The following is a 27656-nucleotide window of genomic DNA, read 5'->3' on the forward strand; positions in this document are numbered from 1 at the left end:
AATGCAGTATTTTCTCTGAGAATGCTGGTGCTGGATCACAGAAAGACACTTGTTTCAGAGGAGGGTGAAGTGAAGGAGGGGGTATTGGGGGAAGCCACGGGGTGTACAGAGATCTGGGTAAACTTAAGGGAGTAAGGCGCTTTTTGGACCGGCTTCCACTGAATCCCTCTCCTACGATCTGAGCGCCCCTTAGGTCTCATGTGGAAATATCTCCCATTCAGGTTGGTGTCTCCGCAGGCGTTAAACCACCATCCACCTGGAAGATGACAGAAATGACATGTTGTACAAGTATTCATTAATCCCCCTGTTTGCATCACACAAGGAGAAACACGTCTCCTACACGTGTACCCGCTGTACCTGTGTAGCTGCGGGCACAGTTGGATTCCTGGTGGTTGTCATTGTCCCTGTCCTTGGTGGAGAACATCATGCCTGTGTGGTTGCTCATGGGGTCCGGCAAATCTCCAGACAGATGCGTGAGGTGAATGGTGTAGTTGCTCTCAGGACCATTAAGGTTGAATCTGTATTCAATGAAGCGCCTGTTCTGTTTCCAGTCTTCCAGCTGGATGTGAAGGACAGAGTTGCCCCGAGTGGCAAGAGAGTGGATGTTTCTGAGACCCAGCCAAAAGTCGCCTGTGAGAGAGACATCAGTGAGCCGTCGGAGCTGACATGATTTATCAAGCACCTTTGAGAGGTGATGCTGTTATTACATTTTATAAAATTACAAATGTTATAATAATGATATACGCTAAGTCATTTAGAATTTGTCAGTTGACAATACATTTTCAAGTAAAGTCTCAAGAAGAGAATAATGTCTCTCACCTTGAAAATCTCCAAACCCATTTTCATACTTCTCCCAGATTTGATCAAAATTCACTGAACCATCGGTCCTTCGCTGGATGACTGTTGCTCCATGATCTAAATTGAAGAAAAAGAAAAAGGAATAGAAAAAGTTAATGATTTAAATTAAAGTCTTAAACCTCGCAACTTACATCAAATAGTTTAATGTTGATATGTTCAACATTTGTTAAGCGTTAGCTATTTAATGTATTTATATTATGTAATTACTTCTTCTGTATTAGTTTTCATTGTTAGTGGCGAAGTCCGCCATCCCTGCCCTGTATTCAAATTGCCTTTGAATGTATTTGGAATTCACAGCAAACAATTCATGCATGCGTTACTGTAATTTAGTTCTACTGCTGCTTTACATTAAGGTTTGAAACTTTTAGTAAGATATAAGATAGACAGTAATTAATAAGAATAATAACAATTTAAATTGGATCTTTAATGACAAACAAACCTGTAGTCCTGTGCTGTGATAAAGTTAAATGTTTGTGTGACAGTACCTTTGCTCATGTCACAAAAAGCCATGAAGGGCTCCGTTCCGGTAGGTCTGATGGCATAGACACCACTGGCTCGCTCCCCTCTGTTGAACAGGTCACTGCAGTCTGATGGCAGATCTATTTAAAAATGGACACAGACATGATGTCAAAGTTGAAACTGGATCAGGAGCAGAGAAATGGGAGTGCACTTGTGACCACACAGTCAACAGTTCGTATCAGCAGCATTGGCAGGAAAAATGTCTGCAGGACAATGTATTGCTCAGTAAATGCTGAAACTGTGAATGTGCAGGCAGGTAATGTATGAAAGTGAAGCAGAAAATTGCTGTAAATTGTCGGGACTCATTCGTAGATGATGAGCACTGACACAGTAATATTGAATATAAACCTTTGTGCTTGCTGATATAATGTACACAAATAAAAAAATACTAAATCCTAATATCACTCTTAACAGTTCCTCATGCTTTATTATCACTCTTACTCGTCATGCTGGTGGTGCCGGTTGAGCTTGATGTCAGATAAGGGGTGAGTGTTGGTGCTTCATTGTTGAAGATGTCAGGCATCCTCTCAATGGTCTCTTGTGTCAATGTGTCGACTGTAAGCTAGGAAAAATAGTCAGGGAAAGACTTCATTTAGCCGACGTAATCCTCAGACTGACCACCAGGAAATACTGCGGATTAAATAGCAATTCCACACATAATATACTTTGGGTTGTCTATCTGCAAAAGTTGAAAAAGTTTTTGACATATTTCACTGTAACAATATTCATCTTGTGCTTTAAAGACTAATGAAAATGAAAATGTATTATAACACTTAAAAAAAGCAACGTCCTCCTGAATGTCATTAGTATTGTCTTATGACCCTCTCCTTGAATTATAAAAAATGTAACACCCCCCTGTCGTGCGTGGGTCAAACAAACACAGGATTTGTGTCCAGGACAGCACGTGCCTCTCTGTCCGACCAATCAGTTACATTACACCTGAGTTGCGTTGCCGGCGTGCTGGAAACATTTCTTTCAGATACCTTCTTAAGGGTGCAGCTTAAAATATGAATGTGATGCAACTATTGGATTGCAACAATAAAACTTTGCAAGGAATGAATGAATGGGTGAGAAAATGAGTGAAAACGTCTGAAAAGTCCCCTGCACTCCCAACTATTTTTTGCTACTAACACTAAGCAAAAAGAAAAAGGTACATAATCCACCCCCTTCTTTGACCCCCTCTTCCGGCAAAACGTTTTTCTAACATTTACCTTTTCCTCCAGAATGGTGATCTTAACCTTCTGGTGGTTAAGCTGGTCACTCTGCTCCCTCACAGCCTTCAGCAGCTCTGTGATGCTCCGCTCCTGGCTGAGGATCACTTCCTGACCAGGGACCATGAAAGAATCATGGAAACTGTTAAGGAATGCTGTTATTTAATTCTTAATATCACAGACAATACTCGGAGTCTGTATTTTAGAAGACATACAGTAGATTAGGAGAACAATCGCATAACAAAGCATAGTTAAGGAAACAAATTGCATATTATACGTTATTAAGAGTTGTCATTAAGTATTCAAAAGGCATGTTAAAAGCTTGTCTAACATCTCTTTCCAGTAGACATGTAGGAGATTTGTGTTGACTTCAAAAAAGTTATAATTCCTGCTTGTGAAAAATAGGCCGCCCAAAGAAAGTTGCCATCTCACCCAGAAGGAGTTTTTAATGTTGTATCTAAATTATCTTTCAGAGGCATTTCCACCTCAGCAACAAAAAAAATCCTCAAAAGCAAATAATCCTTTTTTTACAACAGGTGACTCACCCTGAGGCCACTGATCTCTGCACCTTGTTCGCTTGTCATCAGGCCTTGTGACATGCTGCTCAGCTTCTCCTCCAGCCCTTCCACCTTGTTTTTCAACTGACTCTTCTCCTGCAGGATGCTGTCCACCTTGGAGCTGATCTTCACAGACAGGCCTTTGATCTCTTCGTTGTTGGCCTTCAGCACCACGGTGGTCTTCTTTAGCACCTCTTCTTCCTCTTTAATTTCACTGGCAAGCACTGAGAGCTGGTAAAACGAGTGGTCAAAGATGTTCAGCTTCTGGAGGATGTCGTTTATCTGTCCCTTTGTCTTCTGCACAAACTCCCGCAGGCTCTGACCCAGCTGGAGGAGGCCGTTTGCCAGGAGACGCACATCATCGAGAGCGGCAAACCGGGAACGGGTTTCAACCGGGGCCTCGGGCTGGAGGACAGGCTGGTCCTCTTTGCCACACAGGGCAGGGACACAGGCAGCAGCCACGAGCAACAATATGGGAATTAGTGCGATTCTCATGATGATGATTGGGCTGCTTCTCCAGCTGTGTGTCGGTGATGTTATGGGAACAACTGGAAGCCCTCTCCCTCCAGTGTGACTGGTGAGGATCCTGGGCTTTATGTACACTGTCTGGAATCAGGTCAATGATTAACCTGTTCATCTGATCAATATCGGCATGTATGATGTAGCTTCCTCTTGCTGAGTGGACTGTTGAAAGTTCAACTCAATTCAGTGATTAGTTTTAAGATCATCATCCGTTGGAATGTTTCGTCAATAACAAAAAGTAAATTCAGGTTGAATTCACTTCACTTTTCATCTGCTTGCCACTGCATTCATTTGCACTCTAACACTTAACTAAAGATGTTTTCCCTTTCAGTCAGGACAGGGTGACATTCAGTAGTGTTTTTTTAACTGACCTATAGTTACTTGTTGGTGAGGTCACGGCTGGTCTGTTATTGTTGCGTGGCTGGTTTATTTTTTAAATGCTTCCTGATTCAACATGTTGCATTTTATTGTGATAATAATAGCTTTACCTCCCTTCAGTGAAACCTGCATAAAGGTTGCAACTTTAATTTTCACTCCACACAAAAACACACACGCAATGCAAGAAAACAAGTGTCGCAATTTTGTACGAGTATGAGGGGAGACATAACCACCAATCTATACAGGGGGGTGACCCATGTTCTCTGTTAATTGTTAACTTCCAATATGAGAGCAGGATTGCATCAGCCCCACAGTGTGTACACACTACACAGTAAACACAGTCCACAACCCTGACTTCAGCACGGGGCCCTGCTCTCTTGATGGTACAATGTATGGGTGCACAGTGGCCCACATTTATAAAAACTTCTAACAGAAAAGCCGGAGACCAGCTTCAAAGAGTAAGGGACACACGGTAAAGGGGCCACAAAGGAGTGTGTGTGATGAACAGGGGGAGTGGGCCAGTGATCTATACAAGGGTCAGAGGTGGAACATTGAGTACTACTGTGATTGTATATTACATATACTGCTTATATTACACGATATACTTCATTATGTTATTTAGGTATATTGTATTGTTAACACTTATGGCATCTATACTTATATTATTATATCATATTTTATTTCGTACATATTGTAGCTGCCAGTATAGCACTATTGGATTTCTGGATTTCTTTTGCACAAATATAAATTAAAAAAAAACTCATATAGCCTAAGGTATTGTAATGTATATATTGTATATGTAAATGTAATGGACGTGTACTTTCTAGTCTTCCAACTACTCAAAGTGATTTTACACTACATGTCATTCACCCATTCACACTCATTCATACACTGATGGAAGGGGCTACCATGCAAGGTGCCACCTGCCCATCAGAACTAACTAATCATTCAACAATCACACACCGATGACCCGATCTACCTTCTGAGCCACAGTCGCCCCATATGTCAATTCTCTAATTTAATTACCATAACTTAACTTATATGTATATTTTTTTCGTTGTACTGTTTCTGAGCTGCTTATTTAAATTTGTACTTTTTGGGGTCCCACAATTCTCTTAAGAACAAGAACAGACAGAGTCGTCAAGTTGCCATGTGAATTTCAGTAGGACCTACTATTTTCAGGACGGGTTATGGAAGAAGCTCCAAATGTATTTTACACAAGGTATATTTTCCCCATTTTTCCTTTTTCTAAAAGACAGTGTCATGGTACTCAAGACTTGTCTCAAGACAACGTTGTGAAGGAGTCAACCACGTGTCTTTTCTCGGACAAAGCAGCCTCAGGACGGTATTTCAAGACGGGGCAAGAACACAATTGTGGGGATATCGCGAAATTACTTGTGCATTGTGTGATTTACTGTGTAAGGATGTAAGACTTATAAATATAAATACAACCAATAACTTGACTCTTTTCGAAATAGAATTCTGTGTTACTACAAACGGCTGTCAAGCATCTCTGCATCCTTCATACCCCAGAAATGACAGACAGGAGAAGGAGCTGTTGGAGGCTGTCTGGGAGGAGAGGTCAGCCAAATCTTTGGTAATAAAATTTGGATACCTATAAACACACGGCAGTACTGGGACTCACACTGGTCTGGTCTTTGTTCGGTCTCGGCCTGCGAGGGTTCGGTCTTGTCTCGGTCTCGATACACGTTTGGTGGTCTAGACTACAACACAAATGATAGATACGTATATATCAGTCTTCCACACACACTGTGACACTGTATGCAAGTCCAAACCCCATGATTGTAAAACTCTGCACGGTGATCTGATGCAGCTACAGAGAATCTTCAAAGCTCTCTTCCTCATCCTCAGGGGCTGAATGAAAGCACGTTAGGGGCTGTTTTTCTGCCAACAGCCATCAGCTTGTACAATGCTTGCTGACTGCTGGAGGGTGCTCAAGCAAGTCTCCTGCAACATTCAAAAGCAAACTGTGAATTGCTTTGTGCACACTGTACACTTTGGACTGATATGTAAGTAACTTGCTTCTAATATGGGAAAAAAATCTCTATGCAATTTTCTTCCTTCTTCCATTATAATGATATAATGACGATAGATGATGATAGAAGACATGGTAATGCACATGCTACTTTTCTATGTTTCTCTCTAATCATTGACCTTAAAATGATTTAGTTCATTGACATCTTCTGCAGTTTTTTTCTCAACCTAAACACGACCAGCTCTTACAGTAACAGATTTTTGTGTTAAGTCCACATTTGGTTTGTAGTCAGTGTATTGGATAAACTGTCCAAAGTTTAGTTCCAAAAGGAGATACATATTATTTTCAATCATGTATGCCAATACTGAATATCATTACATATCAATGTAATCCTAGGATGAATACTTATAGAATATCAACATGCAACTTGCATTTTGAGCAATGAACTACAAATAACATACATTTGAACTCACAAAAACATATAAAATGTAAGTCAGTGAGTAAGTTAGTTAGTCAACAATGTTTTTTAGAGATTGATAGTGACTTAACACATGACTCACACAGACATTCACTTTATTGAAAGATTTGACTGAGAAAATGAACTACTTTTTGTCTTTAATTTGGCCGTTGTACTACTAATTAGCTGAGAACAAACCTTTTTATGATTGTTATTATTAGCTGAAAACTATTTCAATAAATAGTTTGTAAGACACACATCAGCTGGTGCTGAACATTTTTTAAACATATTAAACATCAGCCTTAATATAAACTTTAACCGAGAGACCTATAGCCTGCAGCTGACATCTGCATTCAAATGAATTCCAGCTGCTTTGCTTACTGTAAGACTTATGTATCCTCAGCTGTCAAGGGTCTGTGGCCCTGTGGTCACAAGGACGTTTTTGATTCATAGTTCACTGTTACATGACTAGTGTTTCAATTGGCCAATGCAGCTACAGCACAACCTCCCCTGACCACAAGCCACAGTTACATAACAATCATCAATGGGGGGGGGGGGGGGGGGGGGGGGGATCTCAGCTGATAGAGCTTTAGGTGGACTGAACTACTTTAAACTTTTCCATCTGTTTTGTTATATCAGCTGTCCTTTAAAGGCCCAACTCCTCAAAGAAATTATTGAGCGACAATAACAAAAACAGCACATACATGGATGTTGGCTGATTAGAATTACAAACAAGATTAGAAAAGGTTCAGGATCATTTCGTCAACATAAAACTTCAGCGAACACATTAAAGCATCCAAAAACGTCTCATGATTTTTACAACAAAGAGGACCTGCCTATTGCCAGTATTATCTGAAGTCCAGCTATACTTTTCACCAGGAGGCAGCCTTCACAAGTAAAAACAGTCAAATGGGAAGAAAATGAATACCCTGCAGCTGGCAAGCCTCGTTCCTCATGCATTTCACTTTGTGGGCCCTAAATGTCTATTTGTACAAGTTAATAATTACTGACTCAATTTTCAACTAATATTTTAAGCATTTATTTTTTACCCCATATTTCCCTTCAAATATGATGCAACTCTAAATCTTTCTCTGAAACCGACTTTGAGCAGACCAAGATTTTTGCCTTCAGGCCAAGTTTTCTGCAGTATGTGGTCAGTCCGTCAGCAATCCTTTGGTCCAATAAAGACCGTTTTTCCCTCTCCGTCCCTCGAGTCAAACCACAAGCCCTCTCGGAGTCAGTTGTCTGCTTGGGTAATGGAAAAGGAGTATTTCTTGCTAATTTACTAATTCCTTTTCCATCCATGGCGGGGCACTGGGGCGGTGGCTGCAGCTCCTCGAGCGGCTCTCCTTAGTCATCATGTCCATTACATTGCTCAGTTTATTTTAAACGTTCGATGCTGCCAGTTTTCACTGGCCCATACTGTAGGCTATACTTGATGAGAAATACATTTATCTTGGCCTGAAGAGACAAACCAAGCCTACTGCACACCAACACAAACATAGACACAAAAAATAGATTAGATAGAGAAAAGACAGGTATTAACTGTATAGAATAAACAGAATCAGAAAGAGTCTACAGCCATAGAGGCTCTGTGGGGCTGTACCTTGAACTAAATGCTTATTAGCACGATAACATGCTCACAGTGTCAATCCTATCCTGTTAATACTTAGCAGGTGTAATTATTATTAAAAAGTTAAGGGATCTACAAATAAAAAATCATAATTCGTCCTCAAGCAGACATGAATGATTGTACCAAATGTCATGGCAATCCATCCACTAGTTGTTGAGACATGTCACATAAAACCTCAAATATGAACCTCATGGTGGCATATCTGTTCAACATATTGTGTCAATCCCGGGTGGTAACCTCCGATTCTAAAAACTGAAGCACCTCAAACTTGCATTCTCTCTAATGGTCCGCAGGGGGCGACTCCTCTGGTTGCAAAAATAAGTCTGATTGTATAGAAATCTATGAGAAAATGACTCTACTTCTCTCCTGATGTATTACCTCACTAAACATTGTAAACAGGAGTTTATGGTCTCAATCGCTAGTTTCAAGTCATCTAACAGGTGTTGAGATATTCAAGTCTGGATCAAAGTGGTGAACAGACTGACACTGTCAGCCCCGAAACTGTGCTGCTAGCATGACTACAAAAGCAATTTCCTCTTTTTCACAACGACTTTGGTGATAAAAGACAGGCGACCAGACCAGACAGTTGTTTCTCATTCTCCACTGTTTTTAAAAGGAGCAGAGGAAAGGCTTTCCTGGCATGATGGTAGTGCCCCAAAGGAAGATGGTGGGTGCGGGTTGAAAGAGGATCCATGGAGAATGAGAGGCATGCACTAAAAGAATTAACCCCCATGGATGGCACCAAGCCCTCTGCTCTCCCCCTGTGTACTTGCATATAGAGGACAGAGACCACATAGCACTGGGTAGGGTTACACATTCTGAACGAGGGTGGTCTCTGAGGCACTGCGTGGTCACTGACGTTATCTGAGAGGATTATGGCCGGTACACAACAGTAAGGTGACTCTGGAACTTTCTGTTACTTCGCCAGATGCTCCATATTTTGACATGTTATCACCAGGGTTCCAGGAGAGCTGCTGTCTTTTGCCGGACGGCTACTCCTCTGAACTCCTATTGGCTGCTCTCTGAAGGAATGGGTGTGGTTCTGTGTGCCTAGCTTCCCACTCGTCAGTGTCGTTGGACAGGAGGTACTGCTCAAAAGCCCCTCCTTGCCTCCAGTGCTTTCTTTTACACACAAGCAAATCCAGCTTCTGTTATGGCAGGGGCCGCACATTGGCATTTCCCAAACAGCCGCGGCATGCCACTCTTCCTGACAGCACCTCTTCGCCTTTTCAGGAGACGGACAGACAGACTGAACTGAGCTGGGAGCAGACTGTAGTGGACTGTCTGACAAACACGCCCTCACATCACCAAGACAAACTGGAGAAAACTGCTGAACACATGTCATCAGGTAAGCTCTGGTTTAATGTTGATCTCATATCTCTCAGACAGTGGAGGACTGTTGGGTTGGATTGTTAGTCAGAGCCGAGATGCTAAATATTGACCTTGAAAGTCTTTAGATCTGGGACAGGCTGATCTAAATTCAGGGTCAGAAAAGCTTTTGACTATAAAGTGATTTAACAAATTGTGTGCTCTGGGCCTGTGCTGAATACTAATCAGACTTTCATGAGAATAACTTTGCCTTTTAAAGATTAAATATTTAATTATATTTACATTTTATTTACTTTTACTGTACAGAAATACACTTGAACAAACACAAACACACATGTCCACGTGACCACCACACGCACAAGGCAGCTTTCTATTTTAACCTTGCAATGCTAACATACCATAGTTTTCTTCCATGCGTGAAGTCCGTGGCAGCTGTTTCATCCTATGAGCTTTGGCTCCACATACCACGTACGGCTTAGATGCCACAATGCAACTCTGACCCTGTTGCTGTTGGACAACAACCAGGACTCCAGTGGTCCAAAATCCCAAGATTAAAACAGGAAAACGGAAAAGTTGTCATTTAACTCAAGGGATTTCAAGGAGACAGTGAGGGAAAAATGTGTTTAATGAGTTTGACCTAAAAAAGAAGAGACAGTTAAAACAGGAGGGAAAAGGGATCTTGAGTCCAAACTGTTGGCTTTGGTTCATAAATCAACTCCAAGCAGAAGACAAGGCTTATATGAACTGAAGAAAACCGCAGTCTGTACAGCCAAAAAGTGGAGGAGAGGAATGATTTTTCCGAGAACAGAACATAGACAGGAAAACATGATTTACATACTGTACAGACAGATGGACAGAGACGGGCAAAGAGCATGGGGATATCTCTGAAACATCCCTGTAAGGTCTAAAGTTTAGGATTACGTTAATTGTCTCACATTTTAGACACATTTTACACATTATAAGTCACATTATAGTGTTAAACAGTGATTGGTGGCTGTGACAATGTGATAGATTATCTGAACTGACAGCTCTGCAAGTTCACCCCATGTGAACCCATGGAAACAAAAACATGAAAAAGAATGAATGTATGTTATTCCATAAGTTGTAAAAAGACTGAGGTTACACTTGCAGAAGACATGTTGGTGATTTGAGCAAGATGTTAACATCACATTCTTTTTTTAGTATGTTAGCATGTTTGCTAATTAGCACCAAACACAAAGTACAGCTGAGGCTGATGGAAATGTCATTGGTTTTTAGTCACAAACCATAGTGTTGGACATATTGACTTTTTGAGTTAATGATGCAAAGTCAAGGGATCACCAAAGTTATTACAATCTATCTTGAGGGGGGCATGAATATGTGTATCAAATTGAACGGCAAGCATCCAATATGTTTTGAGACATTTCACTCAAAACAGCACATGTCAACCTCATGAATGAACCTACTGAATGAAAAGTCAGGGATTCACCAAAGTCTTTAGTATTGATCCTCTGGGGACCATGAATGTCTGTAGGCAATTTAATCACAATCCCTTCAACAGTTGTTGAGATATTTCGGTCTGCACCAAAATGGCAGAACAACCAACCGACATTGCCATAGAGCCAGAAATGGCTAAAAATAAGCACTGCAACATGCTGGTACAATCAGTGACTATACTAGTAGTTATCTTCGTCTGACTTAAATTTGAAGTCCAACATGATCCCCTCGTCCTTATCTGAGGTCCTCTTGCTGTGTCATAAGTTCATATTTAATTTGTGGCTTTGGTAAAGAATGCTGTGCATAGAGATATTATGATTACACGGGTTGTGCTGATGCAGACGTTTAAAAGGTCCGTGTGAGAAGTGATACATTTACCCAGAGGACGAGAGCTGCTGTTGTGGGAACAGAAAGAAGAAAAGAATCCAAACAAAATAAAAGGGACGCTTAAAAAACTGTGACATTTAATGAACTGAAAAACAACAAGAGCTTAATCTGGATACAAAGCAAATTTTGATAACTCCCTCACTCTGATGCTTGACTTTGAATTGAGTGCAATGTGTGCAGAGGCAGCATTGGATGGAGCCTGTTTGGGTAAAGGAAAATCTTTTTACGTTAATTTCTCGGGTTTCCTGTGAGGTGGGCCAACTCGCATACACAATTAAAATCCGTGCCACAGAAATGTGGAGAGTTAGGCAATGACTCTACTATGTTTCCTTTGTGGTAACCTGGTCAGAAAGTCTGTCTATATTAAGAAAGGAACTTGTGGGCTTCAGCAGTTTGAATTTTTACTTTGCTTGTCTGACAGCAGGCATGAGACGGCTAACTTAGCTTAGCATAAAAACTGGAAGCAGCTGGAAACAGCTAGCCTGGCTCTGTCCCGAGGTACAGATGCCTTGCTCACTAATTAGCATTAGCATGTTGAATCTAATTAATAAAATAATTGTGGGGATTTTACAGAGGTCCTGGAGCTAGACCTATAGCTAGCTGTTGTCCAGTCTTGATGGTAAGCTAAGCTAACAATCTCCCGGCATAGCTTAGCATATAGATAAGGGAGTAGCATCAATCTTCTCATTTAACTCTCAGCAAGAAAAAAAAAACACTTTTTACAAGATAGACTGTTGATCTTTTACTGCAAAGCACAAATGTAAAAGATTTTCCTGCAAGTGTTTTTGTTCTTTTGAACTGCAGCCTGCATTCACCACTTGATGACTGAGCCAGCAGTGAGACTGATTGAGATGTAACAGGTGCTCGGCTGTACAGTGCAGACTAACAGAGTCGATGCAGAATACAGTCTCTGCTTGTAGTCAACATTAGGGTCTTCTGTTCAACTTAATGCCTCACCAGCTCTAAACAACATGATTGATTTGTTTGTCCTCCTAGTTTGTTTGTCTACCTGGAGGACATCGAATGATCCTATATTACTCTGTAAAATGAAGACCCATGTCTGGGTCATGTCTCTTGACATGCACTTTAGTTAAACACCCACGTGGAAAGGCTAATCTTAGACTTGTCAGATGGAGTACTGAGAGACCCCACTCAACATCATAAAAGCCCACTGGCATAACAACAATTTATCAGATTCAAAGTTTAACACATGTATTAGGTTTCTGTAAGGGCTAAAGAACAGAACTTAGAGTGAGAAGTAATTCTAATATGATAAATCCTTTTCAAGTAAAGAAAATATTTGAAATAGTATTATTACTTTTTACTGACTCACTTATTTTACTTTTTATTTACTTTTTTGGAACCAACAGAAATGAAAAGTTTTTAAAACTGTCAGGTACCAAAATCTGGCAAATGTTTCAAATGTTATTGTAGCTTTCAGTTTACAATTTTAATTTATTCTATATTAGTTGTCATAGTTCGATGTTTGAAAACTTTTGCTCAAAGGGAAAATTTGCCACGTTTTTCGTGGGTGTCCAATCAATGCTAATGGTAAATGTAGTCCACAAGACAAATACATTCCCCAATGCTATATTGACGGAGAAAGCTGATCTCTCCTGCTGCGGAGCTTTCTGGCTGTGCCTACATGCAACAGGATTCATTGCATGCGAGCGGCGAGTTTGCTTCGTTACACAGGCTAGCTTTTATTCTGATAGATAAACAAAATGAAGGAAACAAAATCTGAATGAAGGAAATATTCTTACATCCAAACAGAAAAATACAACCGTACAGAGTCTGAATTTAAGTTTCTCTTTCTTTGCAATACAAGCGAAGAGCGGCATTGTGCCCCGCAGCTACCAAAGCTGAGGTGGCGGTATGTAGTTCTTCCTTGCCTCCAATGATGTCACTGTAATGTCACTGGAAAAACAGATTTTGCAGCTGCACCCCAGAGACACAGAGAACAAGAACTATAGGCGTTTTTAACACACTGTATCTCTAACTCAGATAGATTGTGACAGGGTTGAAAATTGGCAAATTTTCCCTTTAAATGAAAAAAAGCATTTTGTGGCTTTTTTTCCGAAATGTAAAGTTTAAAAAAACTTAAATCTTAAATCAGTACCAAAACTCAGGGATCATAGTGGCAATAGTATCAGAAAATGTTAAACTCTAGTGATCTGGGGACTATAAAGGCAACATGTAACAGACATGGTATGCATAGAGTGCATGCAAGAGTTGCATGTATTTGTACATTTGCAAGTGTATGTCAGTGTTTTCAGCTAGTAAAAATGTGCGCATTCGTAACTGTTTATTGCAGATCTGTTGCTGTTTATCGCTCGTCGTCGTAGACTGTGTGAATGACAGAGGTCAAAATTCCCAGCAGGGACATTTGGCGGTGTTTGTCTGTTTACTGCATAGCTGACATTGTTTGGGACTGTGGTTGGGTGGCTGCAGGGCCTAAAGAGGACAGCTAGCTGCCACAGAGGTTGGTGGTGAGGAGCGGGGAGGAAGGACGGGAGGAGGGAAGAGGTGAGGCTGGAAGGGAGAGACACTGAGAGAAGGAGATAGGGGAAGAAATGACTACCTAGACTGTTGTCTATATAGAGAGAATAAGAGAGAGTCAGCAGAATTATAGAGCCATGCACTGTAAAAAAAGGAGAGGAAAAAGAAAGTTACAGTCAGAGACAGTTCCGTAAAAGTAAACCAAGGATCTGACAGAAGACTATAGACTAGTAGGAGGCACAGAGAGGGCAGGAAGGGAGGAAAGTAGTGAGTCACAACAATGGTTGTCTGTATTTATGTCTGTAGGAGTATAGTTTGCTCCGCTGGCCATAGCTGCTGGGCTAAACAGTCCCAAGCTATTTTCAGCTCTCGTCCTGGATGGCAGAGCTGTAATCAAGTGACCATCAGGCGTGCCACTGTTGAATAATAGCAGGCTGATGCCTGGACAAAATGAAGCAGTGAGAGTGTGAGAAAAAAAGAAGTCTTGGGTAAAAGAAGAGAATGAGAGTGAAGAAGAAAAAGAAGAAAAAGAAAGCACTTGAGCGTAATTTAATGTTTGTGTTTTGTGCTTTGCGCTGCACATGGGAGAATGAATAAGAGGCAGATTGTGAATGGAGAACCAAAAAAGTGTTGTTGCTGTTCAGAGTGAAACTTCATCTGGTCACTAAATTAAGATGGAGTCTCCCATAAAAAATACCAGTTAAACCTCAAATAAAAGTCAGTGCCAAAACGCATCTGGTTTCCCCCTCAGAAATCATGACAGTGTTCATTATTGTATTAGATAACCACACAGTAACCAATGTAAAAATGTCCTAACATGTGTTTTCCATGTGTTGCTTGCTCAATTCACACCCATCTTTGATTTGATTTTGTTTGTTTTGTCAGATACCAAAGGTCCAACCAGAAAACTAGAAGACAACTGAAGACAAAAAAGGGATGGAAGGACAAAACGGTAAAGAAATTCCCAAACATGACAGCATTGTTCTAAATTTGTGACAGATACTAAATTACCGATTTTATGATTACAGGAAATATCAGTCCTCATAAAACAACAGGGAATGGAATCAAAGGGAAGCCCCCGTACTCCGTGGAAACACCTTATGGCTTTCGACTGGACCTGGACTTCCTAAAATACGTAGATGACATAGAGAAAGGCAACACAATCAAAAGAGTGCCGATCCAACGCCGGAGCAAAGGCCCTAGAGCCAGCACTCTTCCCAGGCAACTCAATCCTTCTGGGTGTGGCTACCGCCCGAGCCCCTGGGGATCTACTGGAGCTCTTGGCCCCAGGTCCCGACTGTCAGATGCCCATCACTATGGCTACTCTTCCTGGGCAAATGATCACAGGTCGCCACTTTCTCCTACAGGGCTCAAATCCTTGGCAGAGATGGAGGCCAGAATCAAGGAGTTTGATGAGCAACCTCTCGGTGAGCACATCAGGCCTCATCTCCTGCGTGCCTCCAGTATGCCACTCACAGTTTTACTGAGACAGGGATCAGAGTCCATTGACGACCTCAGCAGCCTCAGGAGTTCAAGGGATCACCTTGGAGATAGAAACACCTCCTGTGAAGACGTCCTCTACTCCCCGGACAGCCCTCGACCACAGGACTGCTCAGGTCTGTTGAGGCGCCTGACGGAGGCCCTGGAACGTATCGGGGAGCTGGAGATGGAGGTGAGGGTGGTTCCAGAGCTCAGGGCGCATATCTGCATCCTCCAGGAGGAAAGACAAAGGCTCCGTCTGGGCCTGAATCCACATGTCCCACCCTCCTCGATGAATGGAACCAGAGACCCTTACACCTCGTCCCACTACAGCACAGAGGACATTAAAAGGCCTCGGCATGAAAGTCACACCATGTTTCCTAGAAATCACAGCGTCAGTCGACAAGACTCCAATCCCACGCACGAGTGGAGGACTAGCACAGATCTGGATGAGCTGCTGACGGTGACGTCCCTGCAGGCTAAAGTAGCTGTGCTGGAGCAGAAGCTCCATGAGACTGGCCTAGAGCTGCAGAAGGCCTTAGGGCTGCTGAGGGAGCAGCATGAGGAGAGCAGCAGAAAAGATGAGAAGATGGAGCACCTTATCAGGAATCCTGCAGCGTGGGTCCGTGCAGAGAGGGTGGTGGTAGACCAGGATGGAGATGAGACGGTGCTGAGATCTATTGAACCATATAATAAAGTGTCAAGAAGTCCAGATGCAAGAACTGTTACCACAAACGGACAAAAGTGTCGACAACAAGAAGCAGTAGTGTCTGTGGACCCTGGAGAGGCTTCAGATCAAACAGCAGTGGTCGTCCACCACATAAAGAAGGTCAAGAGGCTCCTGGATCAGCAGTGGGAGTGTTTGTGTGTAGGCCCTGATTCAGGAAAGGAGGGCAAACCTCTACAGCACCCAGACCCCAAAGTCAACTCCCTACAGCAGGAGATGATGGGACTCGTTGAGATCCTTACCTCCTACTACACCCAACAAGGGAACAGTGATGGAGAGAGGATTCAACACGGAGGTAACGTAGTCCACAGATTGTACATTATGTCACTGTAATGATTAAAATATTCTAACATTGTCTACACACATTGCCTCAAAAAACAGTTGTTTTAGTTGGGAATCTGGTTGATGAATGGTTGTATTTCATTGGATCACATCTCTAGTTAGTTGTCATTAAGACTGGTTAGCAGCGACCTACTGCAGCAGGAACTTCCACAGAGGCAGTTTTAAATACTCTGCTAGGTTTTTATTAAATTCTTTATTCATATATTTTATTTTTGTAAATGCGATAGCGTCAAGAAACTTTACAGGTATGTAGTTCAGATCAAAATGAAGGCAGAGTTTAAAGATGAGTGTGGGACAAGCAAGCGTTTGAAGTAGGTAGTTAGTAAGTGGGGAAGCAGCCATTGGGTCCCTGGCCCTATTTGGCGTCGCTGCTGGTGTGATCCCATCACAAGATGGTTTCTAGTTTGAACTGCTTTTATTTTCAGATTCAGAGCTTTCCCCTTTTTGAAAGTGTCAGAAATCCCAGCATGGAAAGCTGAAATATCAGCCGTCAACCTCAGAGTATGTATTCACACACTTGCAAGCAAGTGATTCCAATTTTTCGTTAGCATAGACAGAAACTGAACTTAAGTTGCAAAAACGGCAAACCTCATATGAAATATTTATTACATACTTTATTATTTCAAACTTTGAAACCCTTTGAAAGCAGGCCCATAGGGTTGAAGAGGGTTATCCAAATTTCAGCGTTGTGAGATGATGAGCCGGTGGAGCTCTGTGGAGTGGAAAGCCTGTGTGAAACAGAGCTGGAATTGTTGTCAATGCTAACAGCAGTAGCAACTTAACAGCTGTAGCAACACAGGAATAAGAACACGTTTATGTGCAGACTTTGGCTGTTGTTGAAAAACCAAAAGCTCATTTTAATTTGAATAAAGAAACTCACACTCACACTACTGAAGTCGTGTCAAAATTGAAGTTTTTCTTTTACTCCAATTTGAAAGTCAATCCTGAAAATCTAACTCCATTTATTGTATAAGAGGCTACATCATGATGTTCCCTTGTCAAATTCAGGCCCACTCTTAATTTTGAATCAATGTGAACAATTTTGACAACATATTTGTTCTGAGTAGCTTTTTGTGAAGAAATGTCTGTGTATAAGCCATACACCATGATAAATATGTACTGTTTAATGTTGTTGTTCAGCTGTGTTGTGATATTTAATCATATCCTCTGTTTGTCTCTGATGCAGCTTCAAAATCCATCATGAGGACGGATAGATGCGCCCAGATGTCAAAAAGCCTACATTCTGTGGGTGTTAATGAAGGGTTAGTGAATAACTCCCTCTGACTTCAGCAGCCTTCAGATGATTATTGCTTAAACCATAGTTTTGATGGAAAGACGTACTAACTTGAGGTTATTTAAGCTATAGTTCTGACCGAGACAAACATCATAATTTCTCTGCTCTGCTCTCCTTTCTTTATGTTTTAAAGACGTAAAAGTGGAAATGTGGTTGGGCAGGACTTAGTGAAGGAGAGCAGCATCAGCCCTCGGGAGATGGCTGCTGTCCAGGTGGATGGAGTCCCAGGGAAGAGACGAATGGAGGGAATGACGCAAACGAGCCCAGACGGACAGATGATATCGGGAGGAGGAGGATCAAGGCGAACAGATGGAAGCGTAGTGTCTGTGGAAGCTGAGAAAACGGCCAAGACGAAACCACAGCCCCAAGGAGAACAGATGGAGGGGAACTGTGGCTCAGAAACCACCACCGGGGGCAGGTGAGAGGACCGGAACAAACGCCTTATCACTTATTGTTTGGAAAATGTAATGGTGCGTTTACTCTTCAGGGAATAACTATAGCTAATAGGCTATGCTATGAGACACAATGTCTTTCTATTCTCCCTTTCCTTATGCCCACATACACATGCTCTTTCTTCCAGAGAGACAGTGGGTGCAGATTTTCTGGCTGCCTGTCATGTGCTCAAAGATCACATGGACAACATGGATAACCCCAATGATGACATGGTAAGCAGTCCTGATTCGCCCACAGACACATTCAATCAAACCTAAAAAACTGATTTATTTAATATTGGGAAAAGGCTCAAATTAACCGAACTTCATTTGATCTTAAAACTATATATATATATAGATATATAAACTAATGGAAACATTGTCTATAATGTGAAACCCAAGGATAATTATCACTCAACTCTTCAGTTCCCCTCAGCTCTGCGGAGCATGTTTGCGTCTTTCAGCTAATTGTTTTGGTTTCATTCACTCTCACAGCTCTCATCAACTTGTTTTCAGTGAAAAAGCTCTGATAAACCCAAATGGCCAAACGCAACCTTCCCAGACCAACGGCAGACAGACAAAGTTAGCGGCTATCTGGTGAACACAGTGGAGCATTTAGCAGTTAAAGAGCCAGATATTTGCTGGTAGAGACAAAAACAGAGTTTTGAAGAAGCAATGTGTAGGATTTGGTGGCATCGACCCTCACTTTCCAAAGTTTGGGAATCTAAGGTGGCCCTCAGGTAACGTGTATCGCAAAAGGCCCTCTCTAGAGCCAGTGTTTGGTTTGTCCGTTCTGGGTTACTGTAGAAATATGGCGGTGCACCATAGACTCCATGAAGAGGACACGCTCTGTATGTAGATATAAAAGGCTCATTCTAAGGTAACTAAAGCACAACAAAACGAATCTTAATTCCACTATACACTCATGAAAATATGGTTATGATTCCTAACATTACTGTATCTGTTGGATGTATCACTATTGACAATAGGACATGTTGTTTCGTGATATCTTGTTTTTCCATGCAAACAAACAACAAAACAGCTTTGAAGTAAATTATATATTATATTTCAACATGTAGCATACACTGTGTTGGCCAAATCCCTCAGAAAATTCCATCCCAAATTTATATCCTTCCCATATTCCCCTCTCTTTTTCCAGAAAAGGGCCCTGGTTGTGTTGTTTCAGCACTGGTTCAGCGCGGCGGCCGAGGAGACTTCAGCGGCCAGCAGGGTGGCAGTGTACCTGAGAGAAGTGAAGAAGGCCACGCCTTCACTGTTGGCCTTCTTGATCAACCTGGCTGATGACAACGGCAACACAGCGCTGCATTACAGCGTGTCCCACTGCAACTACAGCATCGTCAGCCAGATACTGGACACAGGTAATAGCAGTGTGTTGCCAGAGCTAGTGTACAAAGATATAGCTGGTTTGTACATATTGGGAAAGTTACTTTTTTCTTTGTTTTACAGGTGTGAGTGATGTGAGCCTTCAGAACAATGCCGGCTACACACCAGTGATGCTGGCCTCACTAACAGCGCCGGATGGTCCAGGTGGCATGGAGGTGGTCCGCAAGCTAATGGAGCAGAGCAACATTAACATTCGCTCCAGCCAGGTACAAACCATCCAATGCAAACACAGCTTCAATGTAACATGGGTCATTTTCATTAGGGAAAGAGTGGACTTTAGTGGACTAGTTTTACTCCCAGCATTCTGTGCAGGCTGTTTTAGTCGTAAATGGAAGATTTAATTTAATCACACACAATATTAAAGGGTCATCCCACTGATTTAAAACACAAAAATCTGGTTATTTGTGATAAAGAAGAAAATAGTTCTTACGTATTATGTATGATTTGTTATTTCTCTCTGAAGGGAGCTTATAAAAGTCTGAGAAAATATTGTAACCCTGATGATTTCATCAATCGGCTTAAGACAATTCAAATTTTCATCAAAGTCTGTTAAAACCATAGGCCGTAAATAATAAGAAGTCAAAATGACGTCATCAATTGGTTTGTGGGCTGCCGTTTTGAAGGCCAGAGGTTGGCATTTTGGTCGTCGCCATCTTGTCTTTTTGCTACCTGTGACACGAGAGGGTGGAGCTAAGTTCAACCAAATGCTGAATAAGACATTTATAAGCAACCAAAAAGCTCACAATTAACTTTCACAAACACACTGTTAAAGGGTTAAAATTCTAAGACAAAAACACGGACAACCACCAGTCCAGACTACATCTTGGTAATGACCTGTCATTCACATGGTAGCCGCACCCTAAAGTATACGCTGCTTTATCATCTATTTTACCCTCAATGGGACCATAATTTACTAAATGAACATCATGCTGTGTTGAAGAAGACTTGAAGCGATTGAGACCATAAAAGTGAGAAGTACGGTCATTTTCTGTACTTTGAATCGCTACCTGCTGGCTTTCAGAAAGAATGGAAGTTTAAGGCACTTCCTCATTGGCTTCACTTTTCAGAACCGGAGGGACACAACTGAGATGCATTATGGGAAATGTAGGACACATTGTTTCTGAAGCTTGACCCACACTAGAGACGAGGATATGTCGGCATCTGCTGCTTCAATTATTTAAAAAAATGTGTCTTATGACTTTCCAAACTTGATTAAAGTGCTTCAGCAGGACACTGAACCTCAAAAGGCAACATGTGTTAAACTCTGACATGTTAGATGAACAGTATCTAACGAATGTGTATAGTAGTACAGATAAATAGCGTTTTTTTGTAATCTCTGAATTAAAATGTTCCGTCTCTGTCCTGTTGTCTCGCTCCCTCTCCACAGACGGGACAAACAGCTCTGCACTTGGCGGTGAGACATGGGCGAGTTGTGATGGTTCGCCTGCTCCTGAGCTGTGGAGCAGACGCTAACCTCCAGGACAGCCAGGGAACAACGGCCCTGATGTTCGCATCTGAGAGGGGCCACACACACGTCGCAAGGCTGCTGCTGGAGAGGAGCCTTTGTGACCTCACCCTGACTGACAAGGTGATACTGCAAAAAAAAGCACGAACAACTTTCCTCCAATATATTCCTCTAACCCTATGCCTGCCTAAAGTGTGAGATGCAGGTTGTCTTATCTGTGGTATTATTTGTTCATGGTCATAATACAAAAGGGATCACAGTTACACGAAATCCGCAGAAAAATAAATTTTTTGAAGGCAGCAACGCCATTAAATTAAATTTCAGAGATATAGAGTTCATGTGATGACTCCAACTCCATTTCTCTTGTGAAATCCTGTTTTATTTGTTAACAAAAAAGCATATCCACTTTTCTATTCATATAACTGAACACAAAAAGGAGCTTAGACGTAGGGAAGCTTGAATGTTTTGACTCGCGCTGTGTGGACGTGGGTGGACTGACATTCTGCATCTGAATAGAGCTTTCCCAGGATTAATCAGGGCTACAGTAAAACAAATCTCCCTGGGTTGAGATGAGCTAATCCGCTGACAGTACCTTATCTGCCAGTCTGGAGCGAGTGAAGGCAGGGAAGAGAGCGGAGGAGAGGATGCAAATGTGTCTCCTACTTTTGACACAGTCTGCATTTTAAGTAGAGTTTACAAGAGAGAAAAAAGACCTTCAACCACAGGCGTCCTATCTCGACTCTAAATCATGTTTCACCTTGACACAAACCCAGATTAATTAAACTAATTAAAGTCTGATGAAATTACACATTAACACATTTATCTTAAGGACAGGAAATGCAGCCTTGCACATCGTTTGTTATTTAATCTGTCTTCTGGGAGCCGAAATTCTGCACCTTGAGGCAACTATTCACATAAAACAATAATAAGAGTCTACAGCCATGCTAGCAGATCTGTGAGCCCCAGTGGTGCTTTGCGCTAATGCTAACATCATCATGATAATGACAACGACGAGGTTTAGCAGATATGTCTACCATGAACAACACTTTAAGCATGTTAGCATTTGCATACTGTATAACATGTGTTTTTTAATAAGCCTGTGTACACTGTCTGATTTAATATGGGTTCAGAATTTAATATTTGTATCTTTCCTGTTTTTCTCTGTGTTTGTCTCCCAGCGTGGTCAAACTGCACTCTCTATCGCCATGCAAGGTTCCCACACTGATACTGCCACCCTCCTGCAGGCCCACGCTAAAGCTCGAGCTCTGTAGTAATGGAAAACAATCTGCAGACGTATGATTCTCTTACGTTTGCTCCTTTCTGTCTGATGCACTTTGAAACAAAGTTAAATCCTGACGCTTTGTGCTTGGGTTGAACTGTTGCTCGCATATTGTTTCTGATTTCTGACATTCTGCACGAGCATTAGCTTGAGCTTTGGATGGGAGGACATCGTTCTAACAAGACTCAACGCCATCAATGAGGGAGGTAAAGCTTAGCTGTGTCATGATTGCTGATGCAGTGTACAATAAACGTGTTGTTTTCTGTTGTCTTTGCTGTTGATGTAAATACATCAGTTATGTCTGATCCGTGCCCATCCAAGTAGAAGCTTAGCTTTGCAAACTATGCAATTAAAAACATATTTATTATGGAATGTGTATTGTATTGGTCATATGGATATGTTGACAATTATCAGAAGGTCTGTGTTTGATGTTTTTAGAAAATCAAAGATTGCTTTTTCCATTCTTGTAGAACTTTTTTTTTTTTTTTAAATGAGTGTAAAATATACAAAGAAAAGCAAAATGCCCATGCTGCTTGACAGGCACATAAAAGAAAGTGCCGATAAACCAACCTGTTGATTTTACTCACTAATAGATGTGTAAAATGCCGTTTTTAATAAAATGTTTAAAAAGGCAACTGTGCTTGGCTGAGCTGCTACTTTGAGAGCAACGGAGAAACCGGAGTCAAATTCCTTGTATGTCTACATGGGCCAATAAAGCTGATTCTGATTGAGCTGCTGATCTTTGTTGCTGCAATGACGAACCTGACCAGCAGGTGGCATCGCCCCTTTATGTCACTTTCGCTTCAGCCAGCCAAATCACACACAGAAAGCAACGGTGTACATAAACCTGGAATTCTAAAATGAGCATATCCAGGGGATTAGATCTAATCCCGTTCAAGTGTGAGAGACAATTATAAATATGACATCTACAGAATTGTACAATTTCCACTCAGAGAGAGGACACAATGAGATTCACCTGCAATCCGACTGGATGGCAGCCGGTATGGCCCGTTGAAGCGTGAAAGCAGATGTGTTTGAGTGGCCTTTGTTATTCTAACCCCCTGGGAAACAGTAAGGGACAGAGGTTTAGTTTTGCTGCAAGGACTTGAGAGTATGTTCGTGAGATAAGACAAAAAGGATTGAGTTTGGAGACAGGGGAGGAAGCTGGATTTCTGTCTGACAGAGCAAAGCCACCTCATCTCCCCCCGAGGATTTTTTCCAGCTCGGCTGACTGACTGTCTGTCCTGGTGCTGTAATGACTCTGAGCAAATATATATCCCCAGAAAGCAAAGATATATATCCTCAGAAAGAGAGAGAGAGATCGATTCAATCAGCTGCTTGTATGGAAATCAGTATTGGTCTGAACAGAGTATCAGTGTTCATAGATGAACTATGATTTAAGCATTTTGGACAATATTTTTTCATGTTTAGACCACGTGCCTATTCCACAGATGTATACGTGTAAATACGCCACCCCCCCCCCCCCATCCCAAACAGGCTTTCGTGCCACAGTGAACAATGGTGTTCATCTTTGCCTTTGTGGTTATACTGCTGCAGGAACCACTGGAAAATACAAAATAGGTATTACACCATATCCTAATGGGAGTGGTTCAACAAGGAAGAGTTTGTAGGCATTGACCCTGCTTCAGTTTAATAACGATAATGGACTGGATTTATCTACAACGGGTTCTCTGCCTGCTGATGAATCACTTTGTAAGTGGATGAATGTGAAAAGCAGCTCAGGCAGAATGGACTCTGAACATACTGTGGGAGTAGCTTCTTATCGGTTTTAACACGAAAAGCAAAACCTGAAATCATAAGCAATAAAAACAGACCTTGCACATTTCAATACATTTAAAGCTTTGCTGCTCCAGTCTCACGGCCAGGTATCAAACTTAATCAGATACTGCTGTAAAGAGCAAAAATAATCATTCAGATGGCTCTACTTGTAATATATGTTAGCAAGTCACACAACAAGCTGAAAATCGCACACATTTGACATTTAACAAGGATGGTTGACATAGCTTAAGCGGTGGCAAACAATTGCCCGTTTGCAAATCCAGCAGACACGTAGAAATATTAGCATTCATTTAGGGAGACCAAATGTAACTCCAATATTCACACACACTTAGCTTTGTTTCCTGAGGGAATTACCCGGCTCTTTAGCTTCTAATGCTCATCTAGTGGCTAGCTTTGTCTGTCTGCCATTTGGTGCTGAGCAGGGTGCTTACATTTTGTTAATCAGAGCTTCTTTGCTGAAAACGGCTAAAGAAATCTAAAAACGGGAAGTAGTGACACTGAACCAAACATTCAATTTGTAGATCCTGGAAACCAAAACCAGCTTTAAAAACTCCATAGAGCTGAGGGGAACTGCAGAGTTGAGGAATAGTTTGTCACGATGAGCAACACCTCTCACATTTGACCCATTGTTAATATAAATACTAGAATTATTAGAATCAGTTTACATCCATGTCTGTCCAAAATGTCATCGCTTCAGCAAATTCCTAATCAGCTTATCCTTGAGTCGAGGTGGTTTGTGCCTGATTCGAAGAAATTCCCTCCAGGTGTTCCTGAGAGAGCACATTTACAAGAATGGTAAGGACGGACGGACGGACAACACGAAAACACAATCGCTCCGGAGACGGCTGTTGCCGGTGCAGGTCTGTGATATAAGAAAATGAAACGTCACACGTTAAGGAAATTTTCAGTCAGATTTTATATATCAATATATAGAGATATTCCAAAGTAATCCATTACAGAAAATCAAAAAGTGGAACCAGTTTGGTCTTCATACAGTTCATCTTTGCATGTACAGTAGTTGGCTGATCCCTGTCCTTTTCATGAAAAAATACTACAGGAGAATGAGAAAGTAAACAAAAAGGCACAAATAAACAAAAATCACTCTTCTCATTAACACCAAGGTTGAAAAAGATGTGGGAGGTTTTTGGGATAAGGGGACACCGTGTTTTACGTGTGCTGACGAAAGAAACAGGGTTGCACACAAAAAAAGATGCTAAATGGTGCACAGCAAGAAACGACACAAACCACTTTGGTGGATAATTCAGATTTCTTACAATCAGGGAATGCAGTGTTCTGCTTTTATACAAATAAATTAATATACATGTCAACACTTTATCTAAAATCTTATGTACATCTTTTCTTTTACATAATTGTATAATACATTATCAAAAACCTTATGAAAACATATTTACAAATCAATGAATCAAAAAGCACCCTCAAAGCTTCTCCACTGCCACACACATACAACACACACACACACACACACACACACACACACACACACACCTGTGTACCCACGCACCTTCACACAGTTTTGTTCCATGCAATACACAATGCAGAAGGCATTCTAAGAGGGTTGTGCAACAAAGAGCATACAAAACGGTTCAAATATGGCTGTGGGATGAAACTAGCACTCACATGCATAATAGTGAACACCCACGCGCGCACACACACACACGCACACACACACACACACACACACACACACACACACACACAGACAGACTTTTTAAGGTTTATGAATGGAGCAACAGTGTCTAAACCAGCATGAAGCATGTTCACTGACAATTTGGTCTCAACCTCATTCCATCAGAGTCAGGTTTTAGTTTTCTATGGTTACATCACTTGACGGGTCTTTTTCATCATGCAGCCACCAGCTGGGCCCCCCCACATGGCTCTACGCAAAACTGTCTGCTCAGATATCGGCCATCTCAGGAGGAGGAGGGGAGCGGGTGCTGGAATCCAGCTTGCTTTTGTCAATGTCTGCCTGTCTCGCCTGGAACAATGAATGGCTGCATTGTCAGCTGGTGAGCAATTATGCATGCTGTTTGTGTTTTCGTAGGGCCAAGTGCACATTGTATCCGTCCTCTGGAGAACAGCGTGAATTTGCTATCACTGCACCCTGTGCGTACTTGTGTGCGCATTTGTCACAGTCAAAAGCAGGTGATCAAATACAATTTTACACTCAAGGATTTTTGTAAACCACGTAACACTGCAGCCTGACTGAAAGCTGGAGTCTATTGCTTTTTTCAAACCATTTACCATCGAAACAAGTCACGATAGGAAAGAACTCCTGCGTAAAATCCTCTTCCCTCGAACCTCACGTCCTCTCTTCTCGTACAGTAGATTTAATGTCTCTATTTTCTTCTTTTCAATCCACAAACCTGCTGCACTATCCCAAACCTTTGAGGTGTTGGAGGTCAAATAAAAAGATTTCCCCTCAAATCAACTGCACTCCTAAATGCAAGACAGCTCACCCTTACAGGCTTGCCTCTGAATCAGAAAGAAAGCATATCATGTGGTTATTGAGCTTTCTTTAAAATCAGTCACAATGACAAAAAAAAAAATATCGAACAAAAGAAAACCCATTCAGGAAAACGACAAACGACAGCTCCAGTAATTTATGACATTTGTGATTGATTCGAACATGAATCTGTACAGATTGTCCCACCAACGCAGTTGCTGTCCCAGTTTCAGAGCTCCTCCTTCCTAAACAGTGTTCCCAGAGCTACACGGCCAACCAGGAATAACACAAAGCCCAAATGAATACATCGAGGATGAAACAGAACCTCTCACCATGCCCCGTCACAAAATATAAGACACACAGCACACACCTCACTCACTTTTCAATGCAAAAGACTCCAAAAGAGGAACCCGTCCGTTTCCATCTTCCAGTTTAGGTCAATGTTGGGAACACATTACAACACTTTAAAAATTCTGTATTTAATTCTCAGCATTTACTGAAGAAAGTAGATCTAGCTCCAGCACAGATACGGTATGAAATCATTTTTTCAGAATAATGTTAGTCTTAATAAATCTGCTGTTTTTCAAATGGAAATTGGCACAGAATATGGCTGCATGTAACACTTGATGATATGTTGTTCGTACTTTCCGCAAACTCAGTCCAAGTCACCCCTGACCTCACTGTATGTGCGCGTGTGCCTAAGCGGCCATCTTCCCCTGAATCCGCTCTCGTGGGTCACTTTGCCGTGGACAGCATGGGCTGCTCCGTGTACCAGTGAGTCCCCGGATCGGGCATGCTGCCCCCGAGCGGCAGGGCGATGAACTGCGGGCAGGTGCCACCTCCAGCTCCTACAAGTCCCATGTTGACGCCCTGCGGGTACGGGTGATGGTGCGCGTGGTGACCCATGCCGTCCGTCCGCCCGATGTGGATCTCGTCCTCCTCGCCCTCGCCAGTGGTCTTGCGGTAGACGGGGTTGTCGAAGTTCATGCTCTTGGTGGAGTTGCGCTGCCAGTTGCGCCACACCAGGTAGACCCCGGCGCACACCAGCCCGAACAACACTGTGGCAACGATAGGAACTGCATGCGTTTAACACACAGCGGCAGGGACACGGGAAGGGGGAGCGTTAACGAGGCATTACGAGTCCATGGC

At 42.0% G+C, this 27656-nt stretch overlaps 3 protein-coding genes across 3 annotated transcripts in view; 1 reads left to right on the top strand and 2 right to left on the bottom strand.

The window, feature by feature from the left end:
• Positions 1-35: 35 nt before the first annotated feature.
• LOC142956848 (angiopoietin-related protein 3-like) lies at positions 36-3782 on the bottom strand. Its single transcript, XM_076098607.1, is given in 8 exon segments — positions 36-256; positions 358-630; positions 820-915; positions 1344-1457; positions 1819-1939; positions 2589-2699; positions 3134-3641; positions 3643-3782. Coding segments are annotated over 8 exon segments (1584 nt in total).
• Positions 3783-14758: 10976 nt separating this feature from the next.
• Positions 14759-22235, top strand: LOC142956223 (KN motif and ankyrin repeat domain-containing protein 2-like). The gene is made up of 9 exons (XM_076097674.1): positions 14759-14774; positions 14851-16323; positions 17557-17632; positions 17798-18082; positions 18245-18329; positions 19255-19474; positions 19563-19705; positions 20887-21087; positions 22143-22235. The coding sequence occupies exons 1-9, from the start codon at positions 14759-14761 to the stop codon at positions 22233-22235; spliced, it is 2592 nt and encodes an 863-aa protein (XP_075953789.1).
• A 5007-nt stretch (positions 22236-27242) lies between these two features.
• LOC142956282 (low-density lipoprotein receptor-related protein 8-like) overlaps positions 27243-27656 on the bottom strand; it is a 64118-nt gene continuing 63704 nt past the window's right edge. The window contains exon 18 of the mRNA XM_076097799.1: positions 27243-27583. Coding sequence (XP_075953914.1) covers positions 27243-27583 — 341 coding nt within the window. The remainder of the gene's footprint in view (positions 27584-27656) is intronic.

Source organism: Anarhichas minor, unplaced genomic scaffold (genome assembly GCF_050575085.1).
Source record: "Anarhichas minor isolate MPS153535 unplaced genomic scaffold, ASM5057508v1 ptg000024l, whole genome shotgun sequence".
In the NCBI taxonomy this organism is placed as follows: Eukaryota; Metazoa; Chordata; class Actinopteri; order Perciformes; family Anarhichadidae; genus Anarhichas; species Anarhichas minor.